The sequence below is a fragment of the Chelonia mydas genome, chromosome 7, assembly GCF_015237465.2.
Source record: "Chelonia mydas isolate rCheMyd1 chromosome 7, rCheMyd1.pri.v2, whole genome shotgun sequence".
Taxonomy (NCBI): domain Eukaryota; kingdom Metazoa; phylum Chordata; order Testudines; family Cheloniidae; genus Chelonia; species Chelonia mydas.
In genome coordinates this window covers 75,117,502-75,144,358 of record NC_057853.1, presented here as the reverse complement: position 1 = coordinate 75,144,358, position 26,857 = coordinate 75,117,502, and the positions used below count along the sequence as shown (strand labels likewise).

At 39.1% G+C, this 26,857-nt stretch overlaps 1 protein-coding gene and 1 long non-coding RNA gene across 48 annotated transcripts in view; one reads left to right on the top strand and one right to left on the bottom strand.

Annotated features, from left to right (window-relative positions):
• Window positions 1–22,651, top strand: part of ANK3 (ankyrin 3) — a 540,509-nt gene extending 517,858 nt beyond the window's left edge. For 41 of the 47 annotated variants that reach the window (XM_043550311.1, XM_043550308.1, XM_043550306.1 and 38 more), the window contains 2 exons: window positions 17,466–17,551; window positions 21,271–22,651. In XM_043550311.1, the coding sequence (XP_043406246.1) occupies window positions 17,466–17,534 (69 nt within the window). In that variant the 3' untranslated portion in view covers window positions 17,535–17,551; window positions 21,271–22,651. Of the gene's footprint in view, window positions 1–3,495; window positions 3,595–14,152; window positions 14,237–14,358; window positions 14,419–17,465; window positions 17,552–21,270 lie in introns of all 47 variants that reach the window. The other 6 variants (XM_043550307.1, XM_043550301.1, XM_043550296.1 and 3 more) reach the window with 3 other exon arrangements.
• Window positions 21,397–26,857, bottom strand: part of LOC122466467 — a 37,662-nt gene continuing 32,201 nt past the window's right edge. Inside the window, exon 4 of the long non-coding RNA XR_006291983.1 lies at window positions 21,397–25,536. This is a non-coding gene — a long non-coding RNA (uncharacterized LOC122466467). The remainder of the gene's footprint in view (window positions 25,537–26,857) is intronic.

Here is a 26,857-nt window from a genome sequence, read left to right as displayed (position 1 = left end):
AGAAAGCTGGAAGGTTGCCATTGGATAAACAATAAGGCCACCAGGGAGCTAATGATCTATAAAATAGCTAAGAAAAATCTCAAGGCAGAGGTGTTGGAGTTTCTTCTATCTCCCTTTGACCTCTATACAGGGACTCTATTTTACTGAGGGCAATAGATTAAGGAATTATAAATATTAAGTGATCCATTTAAATATATCTTGGAATTTGTTTGCAATGTAACTTTTTTAGTTGTAGTATGTACTAAATTTTTTCATAACATGATACAGTAAATTAGTTTTAATTTAGTTCATTTTAAAGTGCTCCCTAATTGTTTTACCCCGTGTCCCTTTATACCTGGTAACATTATCATTCTTAACATTTATGTACTGTACTGTTGTATTTCATTCTTATTTATTAGTCTGTTGACACATCTAAAGCTGTAAAGTCCTTTACAGGTGTTAACTAATTAATTCTCTCAACACCCCTGTAAGGTAAAGACCTGATCCAAAGCTAGTTGAATCAATGATGTGATTCCTACTTACTTCAATGGACTTCGCATCAGAACTTATGAATGTAGTATTTTCCTCATTTTAAAAAAATGGGAATACTGAGGTAAGCAGCATAAGTGACTTAACCAAGGCCACAAATTGAATCAGTGGCAGAATAGGCACCAGAATTCAGGAGTCTTGACTCCCAGATTCAGGTTTAGTGCACTAGACCCAAATGTCTCTCCTTATTTTTTAAAAATTTTAAACAAAAATAGTGTAAAAACCCTTAATTCTACTTGCATGTCCACCAGGTGGTTACCCAAGTGTCAGAAAACAGGCAGTTGGCCTCTTTTTATTCTCAGGCTCTTCTCACTTTTGAAGATTCTATGCTGTAATGTGGGAAAATAAATGTGTGCGTATTTTCAAAACTGCTTTCAGCACTTCTCTTGTAGCATCCAGTAGAGGGTGATATTTCTCTCTCTCTCTGTCTTCCTCCCCCAAATAACACGTAAGTCACCTTAATGACACAACCTTTGAATAAGCTGGATACTGCAGAGCTATGTGATTTCTGAGTCTCTGAAAGCCTGTAAGACTACCAAACAGTTTGCTAGAATTGACTAGTGACTTTACTAAATGGTACATCAGTGAAGGCATGGGTTCTTCTGGTTTTTCTAATTTCTTTGAACTGAATGATTTGTAATCAGTAGTTAGTTACTTGAGCAATCGGGTTCCAAGTGAGCTATCACATACACTCACTTGAAAAGACAGGGAGATTACCACTGTAATATATCTGGGAGGTATTCTTCAGAAATGATCTATAAAGGAAAAAAGAAATCATAGTCTGAGTGGGAAAATAGATGGACTTCAGGAAAAAATTACTGCACAATTTCAATTACTGCACAAAACATTTGTCATTGAGGATGGAAAAGGACATTAAGAAGGAGCCTGGAGTTGGCAGTGGGATATTGTCTTTCATCATTAGGCCACCGTTTCAAATTTTGGCCCAGAGTATTCATGGATGGAAATCAGACCATTACTGTTGGGTAACTGCTTGCTTGCCTGTGTGAAATGAGTTGGTGGCCTAGTTCCTAGTGAACAGGTTCCACATTACAGAAACCATCGCTACAGTTTCATTAACTCCCACCTTTATAGCTGGCAAAGATTCTTCAGAGAACCCTCCAAAAATATGGTTTTGAGACATACTGGCATGGTGAGGGAATTCTCTTCTGCCGCTGCCCCAGCTGTACCATGTTCAAAGAATAGATGCTGTGGCTGCACCTTTCACAAGCATCAGGTTCACATGAATTTTATCTTAAATAAAAAGGCGCAGAACTGTTAAACATTATTCCTGTTGGAGTGCTCTAACAGTGTCATGGCCGCTCCAAATGCAATGGTGGTAAAATTCCATCATAACTAAAAGAAGACACTTTAACCCCTTAATTAAAGGGGGCATTCTTTCTCCGACATCTTTGTGGTTTGGGGGAATCCATTTTTGTTTCCTATCACTTTTTATTATCGTAATTAAATTAAATTAATTTGATTTATTTATTTGGATAGCAGCAATAGTGTGGTTGGCACATTACAGATAGGTTTGCATTGTCTTGAGATGTTCAGCTGTTTGCATTCCTTTGCTTTGAATATTCCTTTTCTGTTTATCTCTCTCTCTCTCTCTCTCTCTCTCTCATGCTTGCTTTCTTTGCTTTCTAGATCATTTCTGAGAATACTCTTTGTTTGACATGCTGGGCTGGATAGACAAAAAGGAAGAGAGGTTTAATATATTTAGTTAGCAGAATTTTAATAAGTAATGGTGTTCCTTTTCTCTCTTGACTTTAGAGTCGTATTGAATAATTGTAGAGATAATTACCATATTTCTAGATTCATAAAAAATGTGGCTGATACCTGGCCAAGTTTTCAGACTGGTCTCTACCCCTGTATTGTGCCTGAAGGATATGCACTCATTTTACTGCCACAGCCACCTGTATGCACACTAAAAAAAATTTCATGGTTTGTGGAAGAGCACACTTAAGTGTATGCAGAGAACAGGCAGTGTACGCATCCCAGTGTATGCAAAGAACAGGCACATGTGCACATGCTCAGATTTTTGTGATCACAAGTAGGCATTGGGGTCTGAATACTCATTTTACTGTACCAAGACAATGTCACAATTTGATCTTTCTAAATTACTTTATTAGTTTTTTTAAATAAATACAGACTGTTTGTAATTAGCCCTGGAATTATTTGATACGATTTGAAATCAGATAAATTTTGAGTGGGAAAGCCATTTACTCAATAAAATTCTACAAATGAAAAATACCGATGTATTATTTCCATGAATCTTGACTGGTGTTTACTGTTTAATCATTCAGGAGGTAACTGACTTATTACGCTCATGGATCCAGTACAGTTTCATCCCTTTCTACCTACCCTCTCCCATTTCTAAGATTCCATTTCCTGTTTAGGGCCTTACCCAGTGCTCATAGAAGTCAATGGAAAGATATCAGTGGGCATTGGTCATGTTCATAGTTCAGAAACCATTAACTGCTTTGTTTCCTCGGGCAGGAAATGGAACGATCTCTTACAGAACATTATGGACCAAGATTTCTAGCATTGGTTTTGTTCAAACTGCTAATTCTTGAGCATAATTTTGCAAAAAGTTGTAACTTGTGGTTTGTTTGTTTTTTCTCACATCCATATTTTGTAAAAGTTAGTATAATTTTAAGTAAGATGCTTAAGATTCATTTGTTCAAATGCATTTTGGGATCTCATTATTTGTCCTGTATTAAAAAAAAAAAAGCTTTAAAAGCATTTAAGATACTTCATAGATGGAATATTTATCAAACTACAGCACAGCAAAGAGCAAAAAAGACCCCACAATAAATTAATGTGCAAGATTGCAGCACCACATACATGGTACATATAGGATGAATTAAGATTTGTGATAACCTTTTCTTTCTCCTGGGTGTTCCTGCTCAGAATGTTTTGTCTTTTAAATGTGCTGTTAAAATATACTAAAACTGCCTTTATCAGGAATTTAGTGACAGTGACATTGAGATTCAGAGTGAGTCGAGCTCAGATGAGGAACAGAGAATCACTACAAGAGTTTATCGCCGGCGTGTGATTCTGAAGGTATCCTGTGATTTTAGTTCTAGAAGTACCACTGGCATGGATTTGGTCTTGACTGCTGTGCTAATGTTCAGTGTTAGTCATATTAGACTCCCTCTTGTAATGTGCTTTCCATTTCTGGTATGTATTTACAACTAAAATATTAGGTAGTCTTTCTTTGCTTAATCTCCAGGCTTATGGTTGTCTTCTGGTGGGAAACAACCACACAGCGTTGCCTTTTTGTCTCTCTTAATGCCATTGTGTTCTGCATGGCATCATTAACACAGTCACTATATATAGTGAGATATAATGGTATATGGACATAGTTAGATATAATGAAACCTTCAGGGTTGATAACCACTTTCCAAGCATGTCTGGTATGGAACAGAATGTATGCACACAGGACATGTGTGATATGTTTTGGTTTTTCTTAATTTTAATTGCGTAAATCACAAGTAAAACACATTCTGTAACATTCCATAAGGGTAGGATTTAGAAACATAAGACCTATTGATGTTCCATGGGACTTGTGTTCCTAAATCCCTTCGGTGCTTTTGAATATCTTTCCCTACCGATATTTGGGCCTGATCCAAAACCTGTTGAAGTCAATGAGAGTCTTGAGTGGGTTTTGGATTAATCCTTGTTTGATGTTTTTACAACAACATGTTGATGGAATGTATTCACAGATATAATAATACTTAATAATGTGGTGTCATGTAAATAAATACAGTTGTTGTGTATATTTTGTTATACACTCAAATAATTAGCTGTTACTTGCCCTAGAACAGTGGTGTTCAACCTGTGGTCCGTGGACTCCTGGGTGTCAGCAGACTATGTGTAAGGGGTCCGCAAAAGGTTATTGTTACTATAGAATAGTGGTTTTCAACCTATGGTCCGTGGACCCCTGGGGGTCTGCAAACTATGTCTAAGATTTCCAAGGGGGATCTGTACCTCCATTTCAAATTCTGTAGGGGTCTGCAAATGAAAAAAGATTGAAAACCACTGCCCTAGAACATTTACATAGTCAAAGGTTATGTCAACACTATGAACTAGGGCTGTGACTCCCATGCTGGCATACAAATACAGATATGTATTTGGCATGGCTAAGCCATGCCTCTGCTGCTGCTACCTGTATTACCACGACTACACTGCTATTTATACTTGTGCTAGCTTGATGAGAACTAGCACCAGTATTTGTATGCGAGTAGGGGAATCACACCCCTAGCTTGTAATGTAGACATAGCCAAAAATGTCTGTATCTAAAACATGAATTTTAATACTCAGTTATTTGTAGGATTTTCTTGTACGTTTTTATTGAAAAACAGTGATAAGGCCAGAAAGACAGAGCTGCTGTCATGCTTATATAGCTTATGCTATAGTGATGGAATTTACCTGTGATATAATAGTTATTTTAGTAGCATAAATTCCAGCTATTCATGGCATTTCAAATCTGCCTTTTTAGATTAATATTTGTACGTTTATGGAAAGGGGGAATGCATGGGGGGGGAGGGGAGGGAGAGCTCAGTGGTTTGAGCATTGGCCTGCTAAACCCAGGGTTGTGAGCTCAATCCTTGAGGGGGCCATTTAGGGATCTGGGGCAAAAAGTGGGGATTGGTCCTGCTTTGAGCAGGGGGTTGGACTAGATGACCTCCTGAGGTCCCTTCCAACCCTGATATTCTATGATTCTATGTGTCTATGATTCTTAATACTGGTCAGTTCTACCTCCTCTCTCTGATATGAAAACACACTGCTTTCCAGACGTATTGATCTCTCCAAGATGCAGGCCCTTGAGGAGAGTGCAGAATGGTATTTTTAATAGCATACATTATATGCCTCTTCAGTTTATCAGTCATGTTCCCTTCTTTAAAATCCAAGGGAGGCTTGCCAGGGTGATGGCTGGATATATCCCAATGGGACTAAAATCTTACTGTTATCTTTATGGGAGAAGCCTGTTGCCGTCTTTCAAAATCTCTAAACTGTTCAGTACATCTCTATGACACCGCAGTAATTGTAATCTGAAGTATTCGATGCAGCCAGAGAGGAATAAGAATGTTGTTCCTGTTTTCACACTGGTCTGTTGTTGTGAGGGTATCATGGGGCAGTGTAAGCTGCATTGCACAAAGATTCTCCCCTGGCCAGATGCTGAGCTCTTAACAGCTCTTTTACACTGTTGCAGTAGCTTGAAAAGCTATTGCACAGGAAAGAATTCCTCCCTCCCTCCCTTTGTGTTCTTTTCAATACTTCTCACTGGTTTGTTGTTTTAGAGGCTGTAGCAATAGGAGACTGGGACAATTTTTTTTTTTTTAAGTACCAAAAATTCAAGTTCTAGAATTGAACTGCCCCAGAGGCCAGTGTTCTCTTTTCCAGTTAAATCATGCTGCCTCAAACTACTCGCCTGGCCCATTGTAGTACTGATCCTATATATTATGGTTTGGAGCAAGTACTGTATTATCTTTAAATAGGGATACCCTTGACATGCTTGTTCACTTTTTACTCCATTGAAGTCATTAGAAGTTTTTCCTGAGTCAGAACTGGGTAAGGATTTCAGGATTTGGCTCTTAGTGTTGGGTCCTTATCTTGATTCAGTCCTATTTTTCCATATCAGTAATAGCAAATGAAAGCAGGTGATTACAGGCTTGGCCGCTCCACCATGGAATAGCTGCTGTGCAGAGGGTTGCACATGTGACATTTTTACTGTAGTTTATATTGATTACTGTCTCATCGCTACATTAAAAGTAATAGAGGTTCCAGGTGTCCCCCAGAGGTGAAATTTGATCACCCCTGGACTAAGGATAAATTCAGTCTTGTGGAAAAAGAATTCACTGGATGACTCCACAGGTAATGTTAGGACTAAATTACTTTATTGACTTTCTCATTTCTTTATTTCTGTTTTGTTCCTTTATATGTTGTTGTTTTTCCTATTACTTATTATTTGCTACGTACAGTTATTGTGCTCTGCTCTGTTCAAAATATGGAGAAAGTCATTTCCCTGTCCAAGGATAGTATGATCGAAGGGCACAATCTCATGAAGTGCTGAGTATTCTCAAACTCAACTCCCATTTGTATATAGCACTTTACAGGATTGAACCATACATTTAGAGAAAATATGTAAGACACATCTCCCTATATTACCAGATCATGGGCTAATCTCAAAATGGTAGAGAATTTTTTTTCCTCTCCCTTTCCCTGTTTGGCATTTGGTGCTAGGACTCACAAAAGAGGTGCAGGAGTATGGGCAATTAACACACAAGGAGAAAATAGGAGCTTCAGCCGTAAGATATACATTTACAGGCAGATCTAAACCCCAGTGAATTCAATAATTACAATAAATGGTGACCCTCATTTTTATGCTTTTTAACAATTCTAAACAAACAAAATGATTTAATCAGTATCTTGCAGAAAGTCATGTGAAAGATCTGCATTTCACTTCACAACCATTTTGTAATGAAAAAAACCCTAATTTCTGTCAAATTTCACATCATTTTGCAAGTTTTATTCCCTTAACTTCTTGACACTGCTGTGGATGTTCTGTGTTTTCTTCTAAAAATATTCAGAAACGGGCTCTTTTCCCTCCATCCTTTTTGATAGTGAAGTGAGAAAAAAGGTAGTTGGTTCTAAGGGGTGTTTGTCTTAGTCTTCAATAATGCAGAAGGGCAGAAGGATCTTAGCAGCAGTTTATTACTAAGCTAAAACCAGCAACTCTTGTGATCTTATTACTCAGGGGAGACTTATTTATGGAAAGTGAAAATATAACCTACCTACAGGTGGCAAGAATTACAGGTGAATTTCATCTAGTGCACATGGCCTATTCTCCACATCAGCTGTGCATCAAGGGCTTACATTGTGCTTTCAGCCATGAGAGGGCCCTCTCTACTGGGGCGACTTTCACTCCATATGAATAAGACAGTAACTATGTGCTCTAAGTTTCCCCCACCCCAACCTCATCCATGATGTGACAATGTCAGTGTTTTGGAAACTATTGAAGTAACTGGCTTATTTTAACAAGTCAGAACATAAATGTAAAAGCATAACCATTAGGACAAACTACTTATTATCATTATAACCACACTGTATATAGAAAGAGCTTTTTCTGCATCACCAATTTCTAAATCTCAAACCACTTTCTGCTGCCCCAACAGAGGCATTTCTTCTTTTCAGCTCTGCACTTAAGTTTACCAGGTCTCTTTTCTATAGCTTTAGTAGTACATCTGTGAACAGTTGTAAGAGTCAGCATAGCTGACAGACTTGCAGAATCTGATTAAAGTAGGCGGAACCCACCAATGACGATGACCTTAATGAGATATTTGTTTCTTGCGATACAGCCACATAAACTTGAGACCACAAGATACAGCTGCTGCTTAAGAACTGCAAGAATGTGAATCTTCAAAAAAGAACTAGATAAATTATTGGAGGACAGGTCCATCAATAGCTCATTAGACAGGGGTGGTGTCTCTAGCCTCTGTTTGCCAGAAGCTGGGAATGGGCAATGGGATGGCTCACTTGATGATTACCTGTTCTGTTCATTCCCTCTGGGGCATCTGGCATTGGCCATTGTCAGGAGACAAGATACTGGGCTAGATGGACCTTTGGTCTGACCCAGTATGGCTGTTCTTATGTTCTTAATCTTGAGATGGCGGGATTAGGTGGTGTTGATGGGTTTGGTTAGTGGGAAAACAGGACTCCGGGCATCTTAGAGCTGCTGCTGCTGCTATGGAGTCATCCGCCCCAGTCTTTTGGAAAAATTTGATATTGGAAGGATCTTTTTACTTCACCTATTTCCTTCTGCTTTTATCCTCCATTTTACTCTTGTGGGTCACAGAGACTCAGCTACACCCTTCTTCCCTGCCATTAACAATAACACATAAAATAGGAACAAAATGAATCATTATCCTTCTAACAACAAAGCAAACATAAAAGAAAATCAGAGCTCTCCGGAACCAAGAGTAACCTTAGGCACATGACTGCAGAATTGACTGTATAACCCCGTTTAGTTGGAGGTCCCTGAGAACACACACAATCTGTAAATAAAAGTTCAGAAAATCAATAGTGCTGGTTGGAAGACTTAAAAAGAAAACAAAACGCTGCTCCCTGGGTCTCCTACCCTGGAGAGCAGCAAAGAGGATGCCAATTGGCTTTGGAGGGACTGCATTCCAGCTAGTATGGTAACAAAGATCTGGTTTGAAAAGCCAGTCAGCATTCCCTTCATTGTACTCTGGGGTTGGGGCAGTGGATCACAGCTTAGTTCAGTACAATTCCCAGGATATAACCGAGCTTCCATTAATCATGAATGTACTATATGACGTTTTTCTTCCTGCTTTTCTGAAGCTCTCCATGTTGTGACAGTGATTTAAACCAGTCATGGGTACAATAAAGCTTTATACAAACATGTTGCAGCAGGAAGAATCTACCCTTCACCTCTGTGGGGATGCGCCAGTTCTGTATTTTCAAGGCAAAAAGCAGCAGTTGCGGTGGGGTTATCTTATGTGCTGTTCTAACCCAATACCTCTTTATGTTCATGACAACAGCAAGTAAAACTGCCAGTGGGCAAGTTTTTCTAGTAAATGTCCTTCTTAATAACTACATCGGGCTAGAAAATTCAGTGCAATCCGATCTATCTCCCTACCTACTGTGAACCCTACTGTAATTTATTTTAACTACCCACAAGCAAGAAAAATCTGTGAGCTAGATTTCATCAACACTGGCTTGCTCAGTATTCACTGCATTTATCATTAAACTGTGGTTAAAGGAGCATGTAACTAATTAAGAGCCCAAGATACCTTTGAAGCTGAATCATCTTGCAGTAAATGTCTTCCAGTTTACTGATATGTTGTGTTTCAAAGTTGATCACAGTAGGTGTCACTCATTTATGTAAAAAAATGTAAACATACAGACAAAATTCCCACCTGTTTATGCAGTAAGAAAGGAAACAAGTATAAAAGCAACCTGAGAGCAGCTGGGCATGCACATGGCATCGTGTGTTGGTTACCTTTCCTATGAGCCATACTTTTTATGGTGGCGGTTATGGTGATGTTATTATTCATTATTTGTATTACAGTACTGCCTAAAGGCCCTAGTCGAGACCCCATTGAACTCAGGACTGTACACACACACACACACACAGCCCCCAGCAGCAAAATGCTTACAGTCTAACTAGAGAGACAAGGTGGGTGAGGTAATATCTTTGATTGGACCAAGTTTGGTTGATGAGAGAGACAAGCTTTCTTCTTCAGATGAGAGCTCTGTGTAAGCTCGTCTCTCTCACCAATGGTCCAATAAAAGATATTACTTCACCTCCTTTGTGTTGCTAGTATCCTGGGACTGACACAGCTACATTAACAGTGCATACAGTCTAAATAGAGCAGACAAAGGATGGGGTAAGGGGAGGAAACAGAGGGGGACAGCTTTAACTGTGATTCCTGGAACTACATAGGCACTTGAAAACTCTAGTTTTTTGACAGGAGCGCTGAATCTAATTCCTTTATAAAAGAAAGAAAAGTAAATAAATATTAGACCCACTCAGCTCTAATAACATGTTCTGACATCTTGTGGCAAGTCACTTAAGGGACACTCGTTAGGTTTAAAATTTTAATGTATATTCTTACTTTATTACTAACTCCGTGGAGAGAGAGACCCCGTCAGGACTCCTGGGTTCTATCCTAGCTCTGGGAGGAGAGCGGGATCTAGTGGGTTATAACGGGGAGCAGATACATCTGGGTTCTGTATAAGAACATCAGAATGGCCGTACTGGGGTAAGACCAATGGTCCATGTAGCCCAGTATCCTGTCTTCCAACAGTGGCCAATGCCAGGTGCCCCAGGGGGAATGAACAGAACAGGTAATCATCAAGTTGCCCTGTTGCCCACTCCCAGCTTCTGGCAAACAGAGGTGACAGACATGCTGCCCACCCTGGCTAATAGCCATTGCTTGACTTATCCTCCCTGAACTTATCTAGTTCTTATTGAAACCCTGTTACAGTTTTGGCCTTCACAGCATCTCCTGGCAAAGAGTTCCACATGTTGACTGTGAAGAAATACTTTTTTTGTTTTGTTTTAAATCTGCTGCCTATTGATTTCATTTGGTGGCCCCTAGTTCTTGTGTTATGTGAAGGAGTAAATAACAATTCCTTATTCAATTTTTCCACACCAGTCATGATTTTATAGACCTCTGTCATATCCCCCCTTAGTCATCTTTTTTCCAAGCTGAAAAGTCCCAGTCTTTTTAATACCTCCTCATACAGAAGGTGCTCTATACCCCTAATCATTTCTGTTGGCCTTCTCTGTACCTTTTTCAAATCCAGTGTATCTTTTTTGAGATGGGGTGACCAAATCTGCATGCACTATTCAATATGTTGGCGTATCATGGATTTACATAGAAGCAATATGATATTTTTCTATTATCTATTCCTTTCCTAATGATTCCCAATATTCTGTTAGCTTTTTAAATTGCCACTGCTCATTGAGCAGATGTTTTCAGAGGACGATCCACAATGACTCCAAGGTCTCATTATTGACAGGTTCAGCTAATTTAGTATGTATACTTTCATTATATTTTGTATGTATAGTTGGGATTATATTTTGCCAAGTGCGTTACTTTGCATTTATCAACACTGAGTTTCTTCTGCCATTATGATACCCAGTCACCCAGTTTTGTGAGATCCTTCTGTAGCTCTTCACAGTCTGCTTTGGACTTAACTATCTTGAATAATTTTCTATCATCTGCAAATTTTATCACCTCACTGCGTACCCCTTTTTCCAGACCATTTATGAATATGTTGAATAGGACTGGTCCCAGTACAGACCTCTGAGGGACACCACTATTTACCTCTCTCCATTCTCACCTTTTATTCCCACCCTTTGTTTCCTATCTTTTAACTGAAGTGCCTGGCAGTGCTTTCAGGATCGTCTAATGATCCTTCATTTACTTTAATGATAAGTTTCAGAGTGGTAACCGTGTTAGTCTGTATCAGCAAACAGAACGAGGAGTACTTTTGGCACCTTAGAGACTAACAAATTTATTTGAGCATAAGCTTTCGTGGGCTAAAGCCCAATTCATCAGATGCATGCAGTGAAAAATACAGTAGGAAGATATATATATATATATATATATACACAGAGAACATGAAAAAATGGGGGTTGCCATACCAGCTCCAACGAGAGTGATCAATTAAGGTGGGTTATTATCAGCAGGAGAAAAAAACTTTTGTAGTGATAATCAGGATGGCCCATTTCAAACAGTTGACAAGAAGGTGTAAGTAACAGTAGGGGGGAAATTAGCATGGGGAAATAGTTTTTAGTTTGTGTAATGACTCATCCACTCCCAGTCTTTAGTCAACCCTAATTTAATGGTGTCCAGTTTGCAGATTAATTCCAGTTCTGCAGTTTCTCATTGGAGTCTGTTTTTGAAGTTTTTTTGTTGAATAACTGTGACTTTTAGGTCTGTAATTGAGTGTCCAGGGAGGCTGAAGTATTCTCTGACTCGTTTTTGAATGTTATAATTATTATATGCCATCATGTGCCAGCAATGCCCCTCTGCCATGTACATTGGCCAAACCAGACAGTCTCTGCGCAAAAAAATAAATGGACACAAATCAGTCATCAAGAATTATAACATTCAAAAACCAGTCGGAGAACACTTCAACCTCCCTGGACGCTCCTTAATCGATTATCCTCGTTAGAGTTGGTATGGCAACCCCCATTTTTTCATTTTCTCTGTATATAAATATATCTTCCTACTGTATTTTCCACTGCATGCATCTGATGAAGTGGGTTTAGTCCACGAAAGCTTATACTCAAATAAATGTGTTAGTCTCTAAGGTGCCACAAGGACTCCTCGTTCTGTTTAATGACAAGCCTTTTGTTATCTTAATCACCCTGCCTCTGTTTATAAACAAACTCCTTGCCCCAAAGGCTGTGCTGCTCCCAGCTTCCCAACTCATCACATCTCACACTCAAGCTGTTGCAGTTGAGAGCTCAGTCTGCGGCTAGGGTGAGTAGGCCTCCCCTAGGAAACTGGGGGTAGGGGGGAGCTAGAGCCCTCCCCTGTTCCCCCCCCCCCCAAATGGCACCCCTGCAAGGGACCACTAGAGTTGAGAATACATCTTAGGTCGCCTATGTCTCTACTTCCCTGTCACTGGGCCACGTTACTTGTTGTTATGGATTTTAATTACTTTATGTTGGAACGGATGGCACGTTTTTAAAAAATAAAATGTATTGGTCTAAATGACAGTTGCAAAAGTGCCCAGCATAATAGATCATACTATCAGTTCCCAGCCGGCTTCATCTCTGAAACTTAAGGGTATTGTTTCCCCTGTACTTCACACAGTGGCTGGGAAATAACACAAATTTCAGTTCACAAAGTATTTGTCAAACCATTTGCCATCTCCCAGCCCCATGGCCACCAACACAGCAGGGAACAGTTCCTTGCTATGGGCATACCCTGCTTAAAAAGTCAATTCTGACATCTTGCCTATGAGAAGGGCAGGGGAAGAAAGATAACCAAAGCAAATGAAAGACCCACCAATGTGGGTACTTGCCCTCTTGAGAGTGCCACAGGGGACCCATTTTGTCATTCCTCACTTCAATGTGAAGCTTGTAATCTAATCTTGTAAGCCAGTTTTTTTATTTCTTCTTTCTCATTAGAACTTCACCACAGTCACATTGAGACTGGATTACTGTAGTGCGTTCTGCATGGAACTCCACCAGCAGCCCATCTGAAAACTTCCACCAGTGCAGAAAGTGACTGTTTAGTTACTTAGCCAAGCTTCGTGTAGGGCAGGCGTGGGCAAACTATGGCCTGGGGGCCACATCTGGCCCTTCAGATGTTTTAATCTGGCCCTCGAGCTCCTGCCAGTGAGCGGGCTCCGGGGCTTGCCCCGCTCCATGTGTGCCATGGCTCCGCGCAGCTCCCGGAAGCAGTGGCATGTCCACCCTCCGGCTCCTATGCATAGGGGTGGCCAGGGGGCTCTGCACACTGCCCCCACTCCAACCACCGCCCGCACAGCTCCCATTGGCCGGCAACCACCATTTCAACAAGATTTCATTTCAAATATTTTCTCCATTCTATAAATAGTGAGAAATGTTTCTTCTCATGTGAACTTTTTGGCTGGTTGATTGGGTGAACTGAGTGCATTTTTCTTTTAAAATCCCAAATTTTACTCTCAGTACTTGGATTTTAGAATTCCTGTACATAAATGGTTGGCACTTATAGCTTAATGGATGTCTGTTTAGAGACTACGCCATTGTGAACTCCTGCTTACATTGAACATGAATCAGACAACAGCACTCTAACATTACAGAAAAATTACTTGTTGCTCAAGGAGTTCGATGCATGATTTAGTGCTTAAAAGAAATGTTAGAAACTCAGTAAATGCTTTAAGGACACCTTTCATGTACTAAAATACAGCTATTAGCACATTTATACAGAAAGCCTTTCACGTTATCCATGTGAGATAAATCCATTTGAACATATTTTATTACTTAAAATCCAACCTAGCATGTGTTTGTTGCTTGGAGTGGTGTGAAAATAAATGTGTGGGCATTGCAAAAATATACGTTCTATTGCTAATCTTATAACACATTCTTTAGGGTGAGGAAGCAAAAAACATTCCTGGTGAATCAGTAACAGAAGAACAGTTTACCGATGAAGAAGGCAACATCATCACAAGAAAAGTAATCATGAATTGCAGTTTCACTATTCTGAATCGTTGTATTCAAGTAACTACTCTTACCAGGCTTTCTCCTTTGAGAATCAGGAAAGAAAATCGATACTTTTCATGTGTTGCTTCCTACAGGTCACCCGGAAAGTAATAAGACGTGTTGTTATCCCACATGAGAGAAAAGTTGGTGAAATGGTAATGGATGGGGGGGCTACAAAGAAATAACAGTAGAGGAGGGTTGTGCTGACTATCTATAAAGCGCTACTAAAGGGCTGGAGGTTTGCAATTTAACATCAAGTCTTGGCAAAGAGAAGTGCTTGCATTGTTGACAAGCTGTGCATCTGGACGAAGGGCAAGGTTTTACCATTGTAATGTTTACTGTTAGGGTTCATTTTCAGAAAGATCTATTTTCATTGTGCTAGCAGCAAAAATCTTTTTCACACTAAGATATCAGGGTTTGTTTGTATAAAACAGTCAGTGGTTTTAAATTTAGGACTGGGTCTGAATTCTCGCCTTTGACTCCTCCCTCCCCCCAAAAATAAGTAGTTTCATATGTGTATTTTGGTTGTCTTTTAGCATCTTTACCCTGGACCTGATATGTGTTTTGTATCATTCCTTCACAAACAGAAAAAATATTTACCTGTAGTAAACAGGGGACCTTACTCATCTGAGTAATCCTTCAGTGGCACAGCTCATGTGACTAAGTGGTTTCAGGATTCAGCCTGCCATGAACATGTTTGGATTTTGGCAGTGTAAAAAAGAGAACATCAGGCCAAATCCCAAAATCCTTACTCAGGGCCAGCCTCTCTGGAGAATAGAATGAAAGTAGGGCTGCAAGTAGCTTCTGTCTGCCCTTCCATGCAGGAGCCAGTTCCAACTTCTTGTATGCCCTGAAGCATAAGAACTGCTCTTTCTGTGTAACCTGTAGGGTGCAAGTCATCCCAAAGTGACTAGGGGAGATGAGGAGGAGGGAAGCCTGTTCTCTCCATCTCTCTCTCTCTCTCTCCTGGTCAGCAGAGCTGGATGGATACGCTGAAGGCAGTATATTGCATCCCTGAAGAGAAATAGCACAGGACAATGTGGCTGTCTTTAATGCAGCCCTAATGCAGGACTGTTCCTCAAAGGTGCTATTGAGCCCTCAGCTTGAACTAAGTCTTTACTCTGGAAAAACTCATTGAAGTTAATGGAGCTTTTGTCTGAGTAACAACAGAATCAGAATTTAGGATTTGGCTCAGAAGGCATAAGAATCACTGCTATTGTCCCTCTTCTGATAGTAAAACACAAGCAAATGAAAATAGAGCAGAGTTGAACATATAAATACCCATGCCCTCCTCCCCAGATGAAACTCTTCAGTCTTTTAGTCTTACCAGAAAAACATTACTGTTTAGTAAGGAAAAAATGGATTTGGAATGTACTGTGAACTAAAAATGGGTTACTTCAAATATAAATATAAATGATCCTTACCAGTGAATTCCACTGATGCCCTAAATAACAAACACTTTTTATTCCAGTGTGAAATAGGCCCATTATTATCAGGGTATTTATTTTTAGATAAATATTAGGTTATTTTTAATTAATGTAGAATAGCTGCAGTTCTAGGTCTTGTTAGGACTTTGATTTGATTATCAGTTAACAAGACGTCCGAAAACTTGGCTCAATCAGTTTATTAAACATAGATAAATCGACACAAACAGAGAGGATACCAACTCTTGGGAACAGGCTTGCAATGATCACAGCTTCAATTTTTCATCTGTGTCTATCCTAAAGTATGAAGTTAATTTGACTAGTAGCCTTGTTTAAAGCAAGTAGAAGATTCACGCATTAACTCCCCTTTTCTTATGTAACTTCATGCCTGTTTTTCAGGATACAAAGACATCAGTCCAAATCCTCCCTAACATTGTTTTCAGCACACAATAACATTCTGGATATCAGTATTCTGGATAAACCATAGAGTCATGAACTGTTTTCTACTAATGGACCCAACACAGAATTCATATATAACATTCCTTAACAGAACATACATCATACTTCTAACAGATTCTGCACATACAAAGAACAAAGGCTGGAACAGTATAACTATTAGTAGATTTCCACAATAAAGCTTAGCATAGGCACAAAGAATTCTGCTCATTGTTCTACAACTTAACCTAAATATAATGCATTTTGGAAATATATATGACATTGGCTAATAGTCTGCTGTTTTAAAAGACAAGAATCTGTAACTAACGCTACAGTTCTGTCATGGAAGTCACAGATTCCGTGATTTCAAGAAATGTCAGCGAGTTCTTTGGCTTCATCTTCAATCCTCTCGGGCTAGGGCTTTAGCCTCGGGCAGAGGGCTCAGGTTTGGGCTTCAGCCCCAGGTGGCAGGGCGAGGGTGACCAGATAGCAAGTGTGAAAAATCAGGACACTTTTTTTTTTCACAGGGTAGGAAGGGTATAGTTGCATATATAAGACAAAGCCCCTAATTTCAGGATGTCTGGTCACCCGAGGCGGGGCTCCGGCTTTGCCTTCAGCTTCAGACCTGTGCGGTGGGGCTCTGGCTTCAGCCTGAGTTTACTAGGCAATTTAAAAGCTTCTGTACTGATGCAGTGAAAACTGCATTACTTTGTGTACATTTCCGTGATTGTCTATTGCACATGTCCTGTCCCTGACTTTTAATAAAAATACCCTTGACAAAATCGTAGCCTGATTTATGACACATGCACTGCTTGTCAGTTTCCTTGGCTTTATTTCTGCTGCTCTGCTTTGGTGGATTTTTTTGTTGGCTCTTTTTCTTCCTTTACTAACCTATTCACTTTAAAGCACAGTTGTTATGAGACATCATAATAACTATGGTTTAAATTTTCAAAAGTGGCCACTAATTTTGAGTGCCTAACTAGGATGCCTATGGGTCTGATTTTTCCAGAGATGCTGAGCACCTACAAATCTAACGGACGTCAATGGGAAGCTCAACGCTAGGTATTTCAAGTTTGGTACCAACAACGGAGGCATCCAAAATTAGTGACTATTTTTGAAAATTTAAACCTGTGATTTCTACTTTTAGATGATATTTCCAGCCTGTTTTTGCAGCTCAGCAGAGTGGTTAACTCTGAATTGTGTGTAACTTTGAAATGAAGTGTTGATGTGATTTAACTGCTTTTTACTTATCCTATTATAGCTACAAAGGACCTGTTTGGAAAAGTTTTATAATTCCAAACGCTTTCTGCATATGTGTTAATGTGTGTACCTTTTCTTTAAAGCAGGGAGAAGGTTATAAGGTTAAGACGAAGAGAGAAGTCAGACATGTGGAGAAGAAGAGTTATTCATAACAGCAGAACACTGAACGGTCAGTTTGATAAATATCATTCCATTGTTTAGGCCAAGAGCAAATACAGTACTAGTGCACCAGTTAGCACATTGTATAATCAATGAACTCGTTTGCCCCTGCATCTGTTTTAAGCTGGGAAGTCCAATATCAGGCCCCCATACTGAAAATACGCACAAAATATGTGTGTGTTATTTTTTAAAACTATCTGTAGGAGTAGAGTTCTAGGAAACATACAGTTCTCAATTAACAAAATTTCTGTTAATAAAATCAGACTTGAATGTGAGAGGTAAATGACTTGCATACAAGTGAATGTACACAGCATATCTTGAGTGAAGCACTTCTTTCAGTCACACATATGATCTGAGTGTTATGAAAGCCAATGTCCTTGTAAAATTCAGTAAAAAGTCTAAATATACATCAACAAATAATCCTTACCAAATGTTTCCTATGAATTTTATGGATCCACCCTTTACAATTATAACCAAACAGCTGACGATTTGTAGATTCTGCTGAAATAAAACCTATGCCAAATTTAAATGGTCATTATTGCAATTCCTCTGTATTACTTCGCTAATTACGAAGCCAGCAGGATTGTTTTGTAGCAAACTTGATTATAAATGAAGAAAATGACGTTCTGTATGGCGCTTTGTTTTGCTTCAAATGGCTGATGTTAGTCAGAGCTTTATTCAATCATGCCTTCCATTTTATGCATATACTGTACTAGGGTATTTTTAACCCTGAATTTTCCTTAGCTTTGTTTAGAGTATTTTTAATCCTTAAACCTACATCCCACAAGCAGTCTCTTTCCCTACACAGCCTGATACAGGATTGACTGTAGGGATACAGAATAAAATAAATAGTATCTGTAAAACTAATCCCAATGTCATTCTGAAGATAAGTTAGAAGAAGAATGCAGTCATCTCCAGACGGCCCGTGGTTCTCTGCAACGATTATAATGTACCCAACCTAAGGTTCACTAGCTCTGCAGCTTGTTCCTGTGAGGTCCTGGACAATTTAGCTTCAGTTCACAGAGGCACGTGTGGATTTTTTAAGAATGTGAATCGTTTCATTGATTTCAACAGGACTATACACACATTCTTAAAGTTCGTCATGTACTTAAGTGCAGAAGCAGGGCCAGAGCACTCAGGATTTCACAGGATCCAGCCTCTGAAGAGCAAGCATCTCAAACCTGAGTACAGTAGAACCTCAGAGTTACGAACACCTCGGGAGTGGAGGTTGTTCATAACTCTGAACAGAACATTATGGTTGTTCTTTCAAAAGTTTACAACTGAACACTGACTTAATACAGCTTTGAAACTTTACTGTGTAGAAGAAAAATTCTGCTTTCCCTTTATTTTTTTAGTAGTTTATGTTTAGCACAGTGCTGTACTGTATTTGCTTTTTGGGGGACGGGGTCTCTGCTGCTGCCTGATTATGTACTTCCAGGTCCAAATGAGGTGTGTAGTTGACTGGCCGGTTCATAATGCTGGTGTTCATATCGCTGAGGTTCTACTGTACTCACTTTCTCTTGGCAGCCTAATAACCAGTTGCCAGCCCCACAGGTCAGCCTAACACCATTTCTGAATTGACGTGTTTATTCTGAAACATCCAAAGTATGGTAACAGAATTAATACCACTTCACAGTGTGTCTGCAGAATGTATTCATACAATATTTAGGTACAATGAAAATGAATGTTTTTAATGAAACTCTTTCTCACTTGTGGAGTTTTGGCTAACTTACCACTCAGTAGAAAGCAAGCCAAAGAGAAGGACTTGATTGTAGGAAAATGTGCCCCAGCTAAAAGGTCTGCTCCTGTATATATATCTAGGATCTAGGATTTTCCTGTATCTGTCATCCCTGTCAACCGGCAGATTAGATCTGTATGACAGTTGTCCTTATGCACTTAAACCATGCCCTTGCCCCTGTTGAAACCAGTGGGAATATGAGGTTTAGAAGGAATGCAGGATCAAGCCCAATATTCCTTATGCGGTATAGGATGCAGCAAGAACCCGTTAGTGTGTAAGTGTGATGTAATGCCATTGCCATAGGATGAATACATAGCATGGTGGGAATATTCAATTTTAAGTAAAATATTACCCTATAAAGCAACTTTTGCGTAATCCATCAAACATAGTCATTCTGACCTGCTTAGTGAGCCCTTTAGAAAATAAATCCACTCACATTTACTGTGAATTGTTATAGCTTTCCCACATGATTTCCAGTATGTAGTTGTTCCTAGCTAGAACCTGGCCACAAATGCCGAAAATAATGAAAATGGCCCTCTGCACAGAGGTGAATTAATAATGTGATCTGTGCCCTGTGTTGACGTTCCATAATGAAAAGCTTGCAACTAGAGGAGTACAGATTAAGCAATATAAAATGTTAAGACTATTGAAAATTCAAACATTTAAATATTTTATTATAAACTCAAAACTGGGTTCATTTTCACAGATGGTACGTTTCCAGGGAATTTGGATCTGGCTCTGAGCAAAAACAGATAAAGGAAGGGACTGGTTTTGAGCAAAGATGACTTTCACATTGAAAATATGCAAAAATGTGTATTGTCTGCAAGTTTTTGAGGCAAAAATGGCTTTTTCAACATTGAAAATAAAGCAAAATTTGAACTGTGCATAGACATTAAATGCTGAAAATTTTCGTGTGAAATTCTGTGAAATTAAAATTGTGACTTTCACTGAGATCTTCTTGTACCAGCAAGACTTAGACCTTGGGCTTTCAGAGCAAGGGATAGATTTATGTAGACAACATAAATGGGTAAAGACACATTGTTTTACCATAAAAGGACAAAGAGAGTGCTCTCCTTTGGAATGTGCATGGACCTGTGACCTGATTTAATAAACATGCTAGTCTCTGAATCCCACAGTCAGTGTTTAAACAGAGCTTAGAAAGACAAACAAGCTTTTCTACATTAAGTTGCTAGGAAGAATGGTTGGCTTCTTTCAGTTCATGATGTGTTAGCATGTTTTTATTGCATTTTTATCTGTCATTAATATGGGATTACAGCACTGTTATCAACTGTGATGCACTTCCATTGCTCTTGTATGACAGATTTAACAAGCTTCTTGGGTAGATGATAGTTACTATCACTATATGCAGAACTATATGACCATTTTCAAATAGGCAAGAGAGCATGAATTGCATTTCTTTCGTATCCATACTATTCTTATCCACCAAATTAAGCCACATGGTGATATGTCCATTCAATTCCTAGTCTAATCACACCATTGCCATAGGTAGCCTCATAAAGTCTTCCATTGCGTGTAGCCTCATCAAGTCTGATTCTGCGTGCCTTGTTCTCCTTGTCAGTGGGAGTTCTGAATGTGCAACGAGTGCAGGATCTGGGCCATAATGTGGATGACTGCCACACACAAAAAAGTGATGATACAGGAGTTGCACTGTCATTCTGGAAACGTCGCTATCTCTGCTAGCATATATTTCTCAGACATTTTTGAAAAGCTGTTCACTTCTTCATTGTAATTAAATGTAATGTGTTCCAAACATTTTGTAAGCCACTTCATCAGGAGTGTGGCGCACCATACGTTGACAGACTTATACCTTCATACTGGCAATTCAACTAACCTCATTAAAAACTGCCTTATTTAACTTTTTATTACAGCATACCATAAGATTCATTAGACTTTTTTTGTATTGCAAAAATGTATGAAAATGATTCTCAAGAGTTATTCTGAAACCATTTTGTGCTATCTTTTTTCCACAGGATTGTGTGCTTTTACTGCCAGTGTTCTAGACAGACACTATGGAAGAAAAATCAACAGGAATTAAACATTCACTGATACAAGTGTGCGTGTGTTTGCTGCTTCCACACATTAACCGCATGGTCTTTATGCAAAAAAACAATAAAAATTTAATTTAGCATGAGCCAATTTACAGAGCATGGAAATTCACTGTCATTCACAGGATTGGAGAGTGTGCAATTAACAATGCAGTGTATATACAAGATTGCCATGCTGTTAACAGCTTTATTTCAAGCAATTTGATGTCATCATAAAAGAAATAAATTCCTGTGGTCAGAGGGGACATAAGAAGATGAAATGGCTAAACCATGGAAAGACACTAAAATTACTAAATCCACAACAGCTCGCCTTATTTTTCTTGGACCCAAACTGTCAGGGTATAAAACACTATTTGTTTCTTTTTTAAACATCAATAGTTTTGCTGTAAATAAATAACACTGTATAAATTCTAACAGAAAATAGAATGAATGTTGATAAGGCACTGCCTCTTAGATCACAAACAGAATATTGCAAATGCATCAAACAAAATAGGTGTCTCAAATGGCTACACCTACAAGGATATTCTGGGTGTATCTTCACAGATTCTTGTATATTAGCAATTATTATGTTTGTATATGCAAAAATGCTAGCTTGATTTTAAAAAAATCTTTAAAATCTGCTGCAAATTTAAATGATTCCCAAAATGAGGAATTCAGTAGTTCTGTGAAAACTTTTCTTCAGAGTACTAATATTTTGATGCATGTGTTTCACCTTATTTTGATTAAATCTTTTCCAGTTTTGCAAACACTATACTGCAACATGATAAATAGGATTTTATCTGTAAACACAAAGCCCTTCATCTAATATTTGTTGCTGTTGCCAATTTTTCAATGAAATGACCTAAAAACATACCATATACAGTAGTTGCATTATGGGGAGGGGGGTGCTATCTGTTCTTGCTTTATAATGGGGGTAATGCTTGCAGCTTTAGAACTGGGTTGGTGCTCTTATAAAGCACAAGTTTGGGATATTTTAAAATGAACCGAAGAGAAATTATTAGCTAATAGACTGGCAGCACGCTGTAAAATTATTACTGTATTGTGTACTGGCTATAAGATGTAGAATCTTTCAGTAAGCCAATCATCTGTAATCATTCTAGCAGTGTAATATTAGGTTGTTAAGGCTGCTGTGTTTTAAAGGGCATTTTTATTTGGGTTTTGGTGAAATACTTTAATTTGTTGATTATATTCATATGAAAACAACATTCATTGATAATAGCTCTAATTACGTATGTATGAAAACAACATACACTGGATGATCTAGCTGATTATTTAAGCATAAAATAAATTGTGTTAAAACTCTTCAGTAATGTGTATTTTGCAGTATTATTACACCTTTTAAAATCATGTCTTCAGAATGCCAACCATTTATTATCCTAGCCCTTTTCACTTCTGTCCCACTCAGTTTGCTTTGTATGACACCAGTGAGATTGGCCATCACTTGGCATGCTTTGCCCAAGTGGACCAAAGAGGGGCCATGTATCATGCATCACATCCTCAACTAAATTAGGCAAAGCCCTGCTACCTACACCTGTTGGATTATTCCATTTATGAAACACATATAGCACTAGGGAAAGGACTGTGTTAAAACAGGTGTTACTTGACCAATGTCACAAGTTAAAGACAAATAGAAAGGGAGGACTTGTGGCACCTTAGAGACTAACAAATTTATTTGAGCATAAGCTTTCGTGAGCTACAGCTCACTTCATCGGATGCATTCAGTGTCCTCTCACACATAACTCTGGTACCCTCTTTTACTCCATTTCACATAATCAAGACCCAATAAAAATACTACTTACCAAACTAGTTTCATTCCCAACACATCCATAATCACACTGATCCCCTGTAGATCATACACATACCTCCTGTACATTATATATCATGGATCACCATAATTGTGCCAGCATGATGGAATAAACCACCATGAATCTACAATAACTGTCCAATACTGGGTCCATCCTTTTGGACACTGTGTTACATGCCATCAATCAATTGACTCTATTGTTTGTGCCATTCTTAATTATTTTACAATAAATAACTGACCTATTTACAATATTCACATACTCCCTTTTACCTGGTGTAACAGTATTAAAAATGAGATATTTGTCACTAACTGGCATTACTGGTGTTTCATGCATTACACCATTTTCATCATCCTTCCAAATTCTGGGCCAGATCGTGTCATGGAATAAATTGGGATAGTTCCATTGACTTCAGTGGTGTTCTGCCAATTTACACCGGCTAAGGATCTGTTCTTACGTGTTTATCATATGTTAATGTTAGCACATCAACTTATCTTTGTCAATATTTTAACATGGCTGGAAATTTTGGAAGCTGTGGAAATAAATGAAATGTTCTTTATAATTCTTAGAAGACATTATGTGTTGCAGTACATATTTAACCCCAAGCATGATATTTACTGCTGCCATATTCAAATGCCTCTGCTCATCACCCCAGTGAATTTGAAGGGTAACTATCACCTCCCTCACTTACTCTGTTGAAGCACAAGTACTTATTACTGAGGTCCACAGTCCTGGTGACTTTGTGATATTCCAATATCGTCATCTTCACTAGTCAGTAGCAATCTACCCACTAGAGCAAGGATTCTCAGACCCTTTCATAATGTAGACCATATCTGCCTTGTAAAGAGATTGTCTTGTAGACACTCCCACTCTCTTTCAAACCATACAGACCACTTGCCCTCCCATCCATGATTGTATGACGTCCCTGAAACAACTACAATCATTGTTTACTTGGAAAAATAATACGTATTGCATGCATTCTAGCTATCTTTTAATGCAATTTACAAGATGGAAACCAAGAAGAGAGCCAGCACATGACAGCCATGCTAATCACCAGCAATCATGAGTCTGAGAACCACTGCACTACAGTCTTGAGTTCCTCTTTATCTTTCTCATGATAGCTAAGAGAACTAATGGCAATCAGGATTTTGTCTCATCCATGTCTTCTCTGCAGAGGCCCCTTTCAGAGTTCCTATTTGATAGAAGAAGGGGCTTTAGTTATATTTGGTGGACAGAAGTTCTGTTTCCTGAGACAGATAATTATACGAAAGTATACATGTGAACCTAGCTGGGCCTCAGACCAACAACAGAGAAGCTGGAAGCAACAACAAAAGTTAAGAAGAAGCCAGATTTGCAAGAAGGTTAGAACTGGAGCAGAGTTTACCAGAGCCCTCAGCCCTGTTTCTCTGTTGTCCTCCACCTTGTGCAATCATTTACACCAGGGCACAGTGAGTGGAAAATGCTGCCATTCCGATTTCTACAGAAGATGCAAGACTGTGGAAAATCAGAGTTTCATTTTGGGACAGCAACTGGGTGAAATTGTTACAGGTTCAGTATGGTTTCTGGGCTGAACATGCAGCAAGGAAAGATTTTGTGTGTGCGCGTGCACACAGACACACAAATGCAATGAGAAGAATTAAGACGAGAACTGTCAACCTGCCAACCCTGAGGTGTCGCTAGCATCTGTTGGTTCACATGCCTTTCAATCCCAGTTCCATTCTATAATCTGGGTCTCTACAATGGCAAAACTTCCATTGACTTTAATGAGGCCAGGAATTCATCCTAAATATTTATTACACAGCTCTGGGATTACTAACGTATGGAAGGGGAGGAACTACCCTGACTGGTTCTACCAAAGTGTGTGGCTTTATTAAGCAACCACAACATTTAAATGCTGATAAACTGTCACATTTTCTGGTAAAAATTGAACATCAACAGTAAACTGTACAAAGCTGTTTCTATTCAATCCTTAGTGTGTGATGCACTTGCATTGGTTTTATTGATCTCACTGTGTGCAGGGGTATACATTTTAATCGTGCACAGAGGGTGTTATTTCCTAATGACAAATAATAGGAACCTTCTGATAAAGGAAAATATGCTTTTGTGGGCAAAACCCTGCCCTGAGAAGATGAACTGTGTAGTCAGAATGGGAGGGACGATAAGAACTAGTCTCATCTCTGTGTTAGGCACTAGAGCCATTCTGCTGGGCAAAGGAGATGAGCTGCCAGGTGCAAAGAGGAGCAATGTGTATCTCCAGGTAGGATGTGCTTCTAGCTGAAGGCATGACCTTATCCATAGGCAAGGGACCACACTCTCGGCGGGCTGTGGACCTGCAAGCACTTTCTTGAGCACTATGTAGGAATCCTGCACTGCTCCTGTGAGGGTGCCCCTGGGGAAGAAGAGCGGGGCTATGAAATCTGTACTGCCACACAGAAAAACCATATGAATGAAATAAACGTTTACCATGTCTTGGTGCCTGGTGATTTGTGACTGTATCAAGACAGACTCTTCGTGCACACCCCTAGCCTGCCCCAACTCAGTGGAACCAGTGCAGTTCCGCAGCAGAATGAGGGAGGGCCTGACTTCAGACCATGCTAAAGGTTATGTGCCCACAGAGGATCCTAGTTCCCGAGAATGCAAAGAGTGTTTGAGGAGCAGTACAGGCTGGTGCTGCTGTGAATGCAGATGCCCTGGCAATTCACCTATGAGGTTGTAGCAGTGCCTTTGTGAAGCAAAGGCATCATATGTGATTCCTTCCTCCAAGCCACCTCCAAAATCCCTAGCATGCAGCTTAGCCATTCAGGCTGTTTGCTGAATTCCAGAATTTAGCCCATAATATATTTGTGCAAGGGGACAGAATTAAGATTCACAGGGGCATCTTAATTCTAAATTTCCTGAGTTTAAAACTGCAAGCACATTAAATATTGTATGGACATAGTTGTTTGCATTGAATGTATTCAAACAAAGCAGTAGCTCAGGGTGCACGGGGACAGCAGGATTAAGACATGCTTTTATTTAGCATCAAACAGAAGGAGAATGTGGGTTGGAAATTTGCTAAATCCTAGTGAAACACAAATTCTCCAGTAACAGCAAAGGAAATGCAAACAGCCCTGGCATGATCATTTTCTTTTAGTGTAATTTTCTCTTTTTTTTCCCCACTTTTTCTCCAGTGCAACATTACCCTTACAAGCAAGATTGAAAGTCATGTGAATATGCTCCTATTCAAATTAATGGTATTGCAAATTGCTGTATTCGTTGATTGTGTGTGTTTAATGCTGTTTGGGTTGTTTGTGTAATATTCTACATCAATTGTTCAATTTCTGCAAAAATCCATATTCTATTTCATTTGTAATTGGATGTTAGAAATTACTATACTCTCTGAAGTAGAAGATATATTAGTGGGATAAACTACAGTTGTCTGCAGGAGTTCTGCACCACCATCCTTATTAGTGCTAATTGAAGAGGTTTCCTGGAGGTAAAACCTGCATCTGGCTGGGGTGCTTTTGTGCAATACAGCTTCACAGGAAATAGTCACTCAAGATGATAATTTTAAGGTAATTACATGGAAATATACTGTAGAAAACTAAAAATAAATAAATAATTCCCAGAATTCTTCTCATTAGTGTTTAAAAGGAAAAATGATGAATTAGTGATTTTGTCTTTAAAAAAATCACTCAACCAACTATTTAGAATGAGTGCAATTATACAAA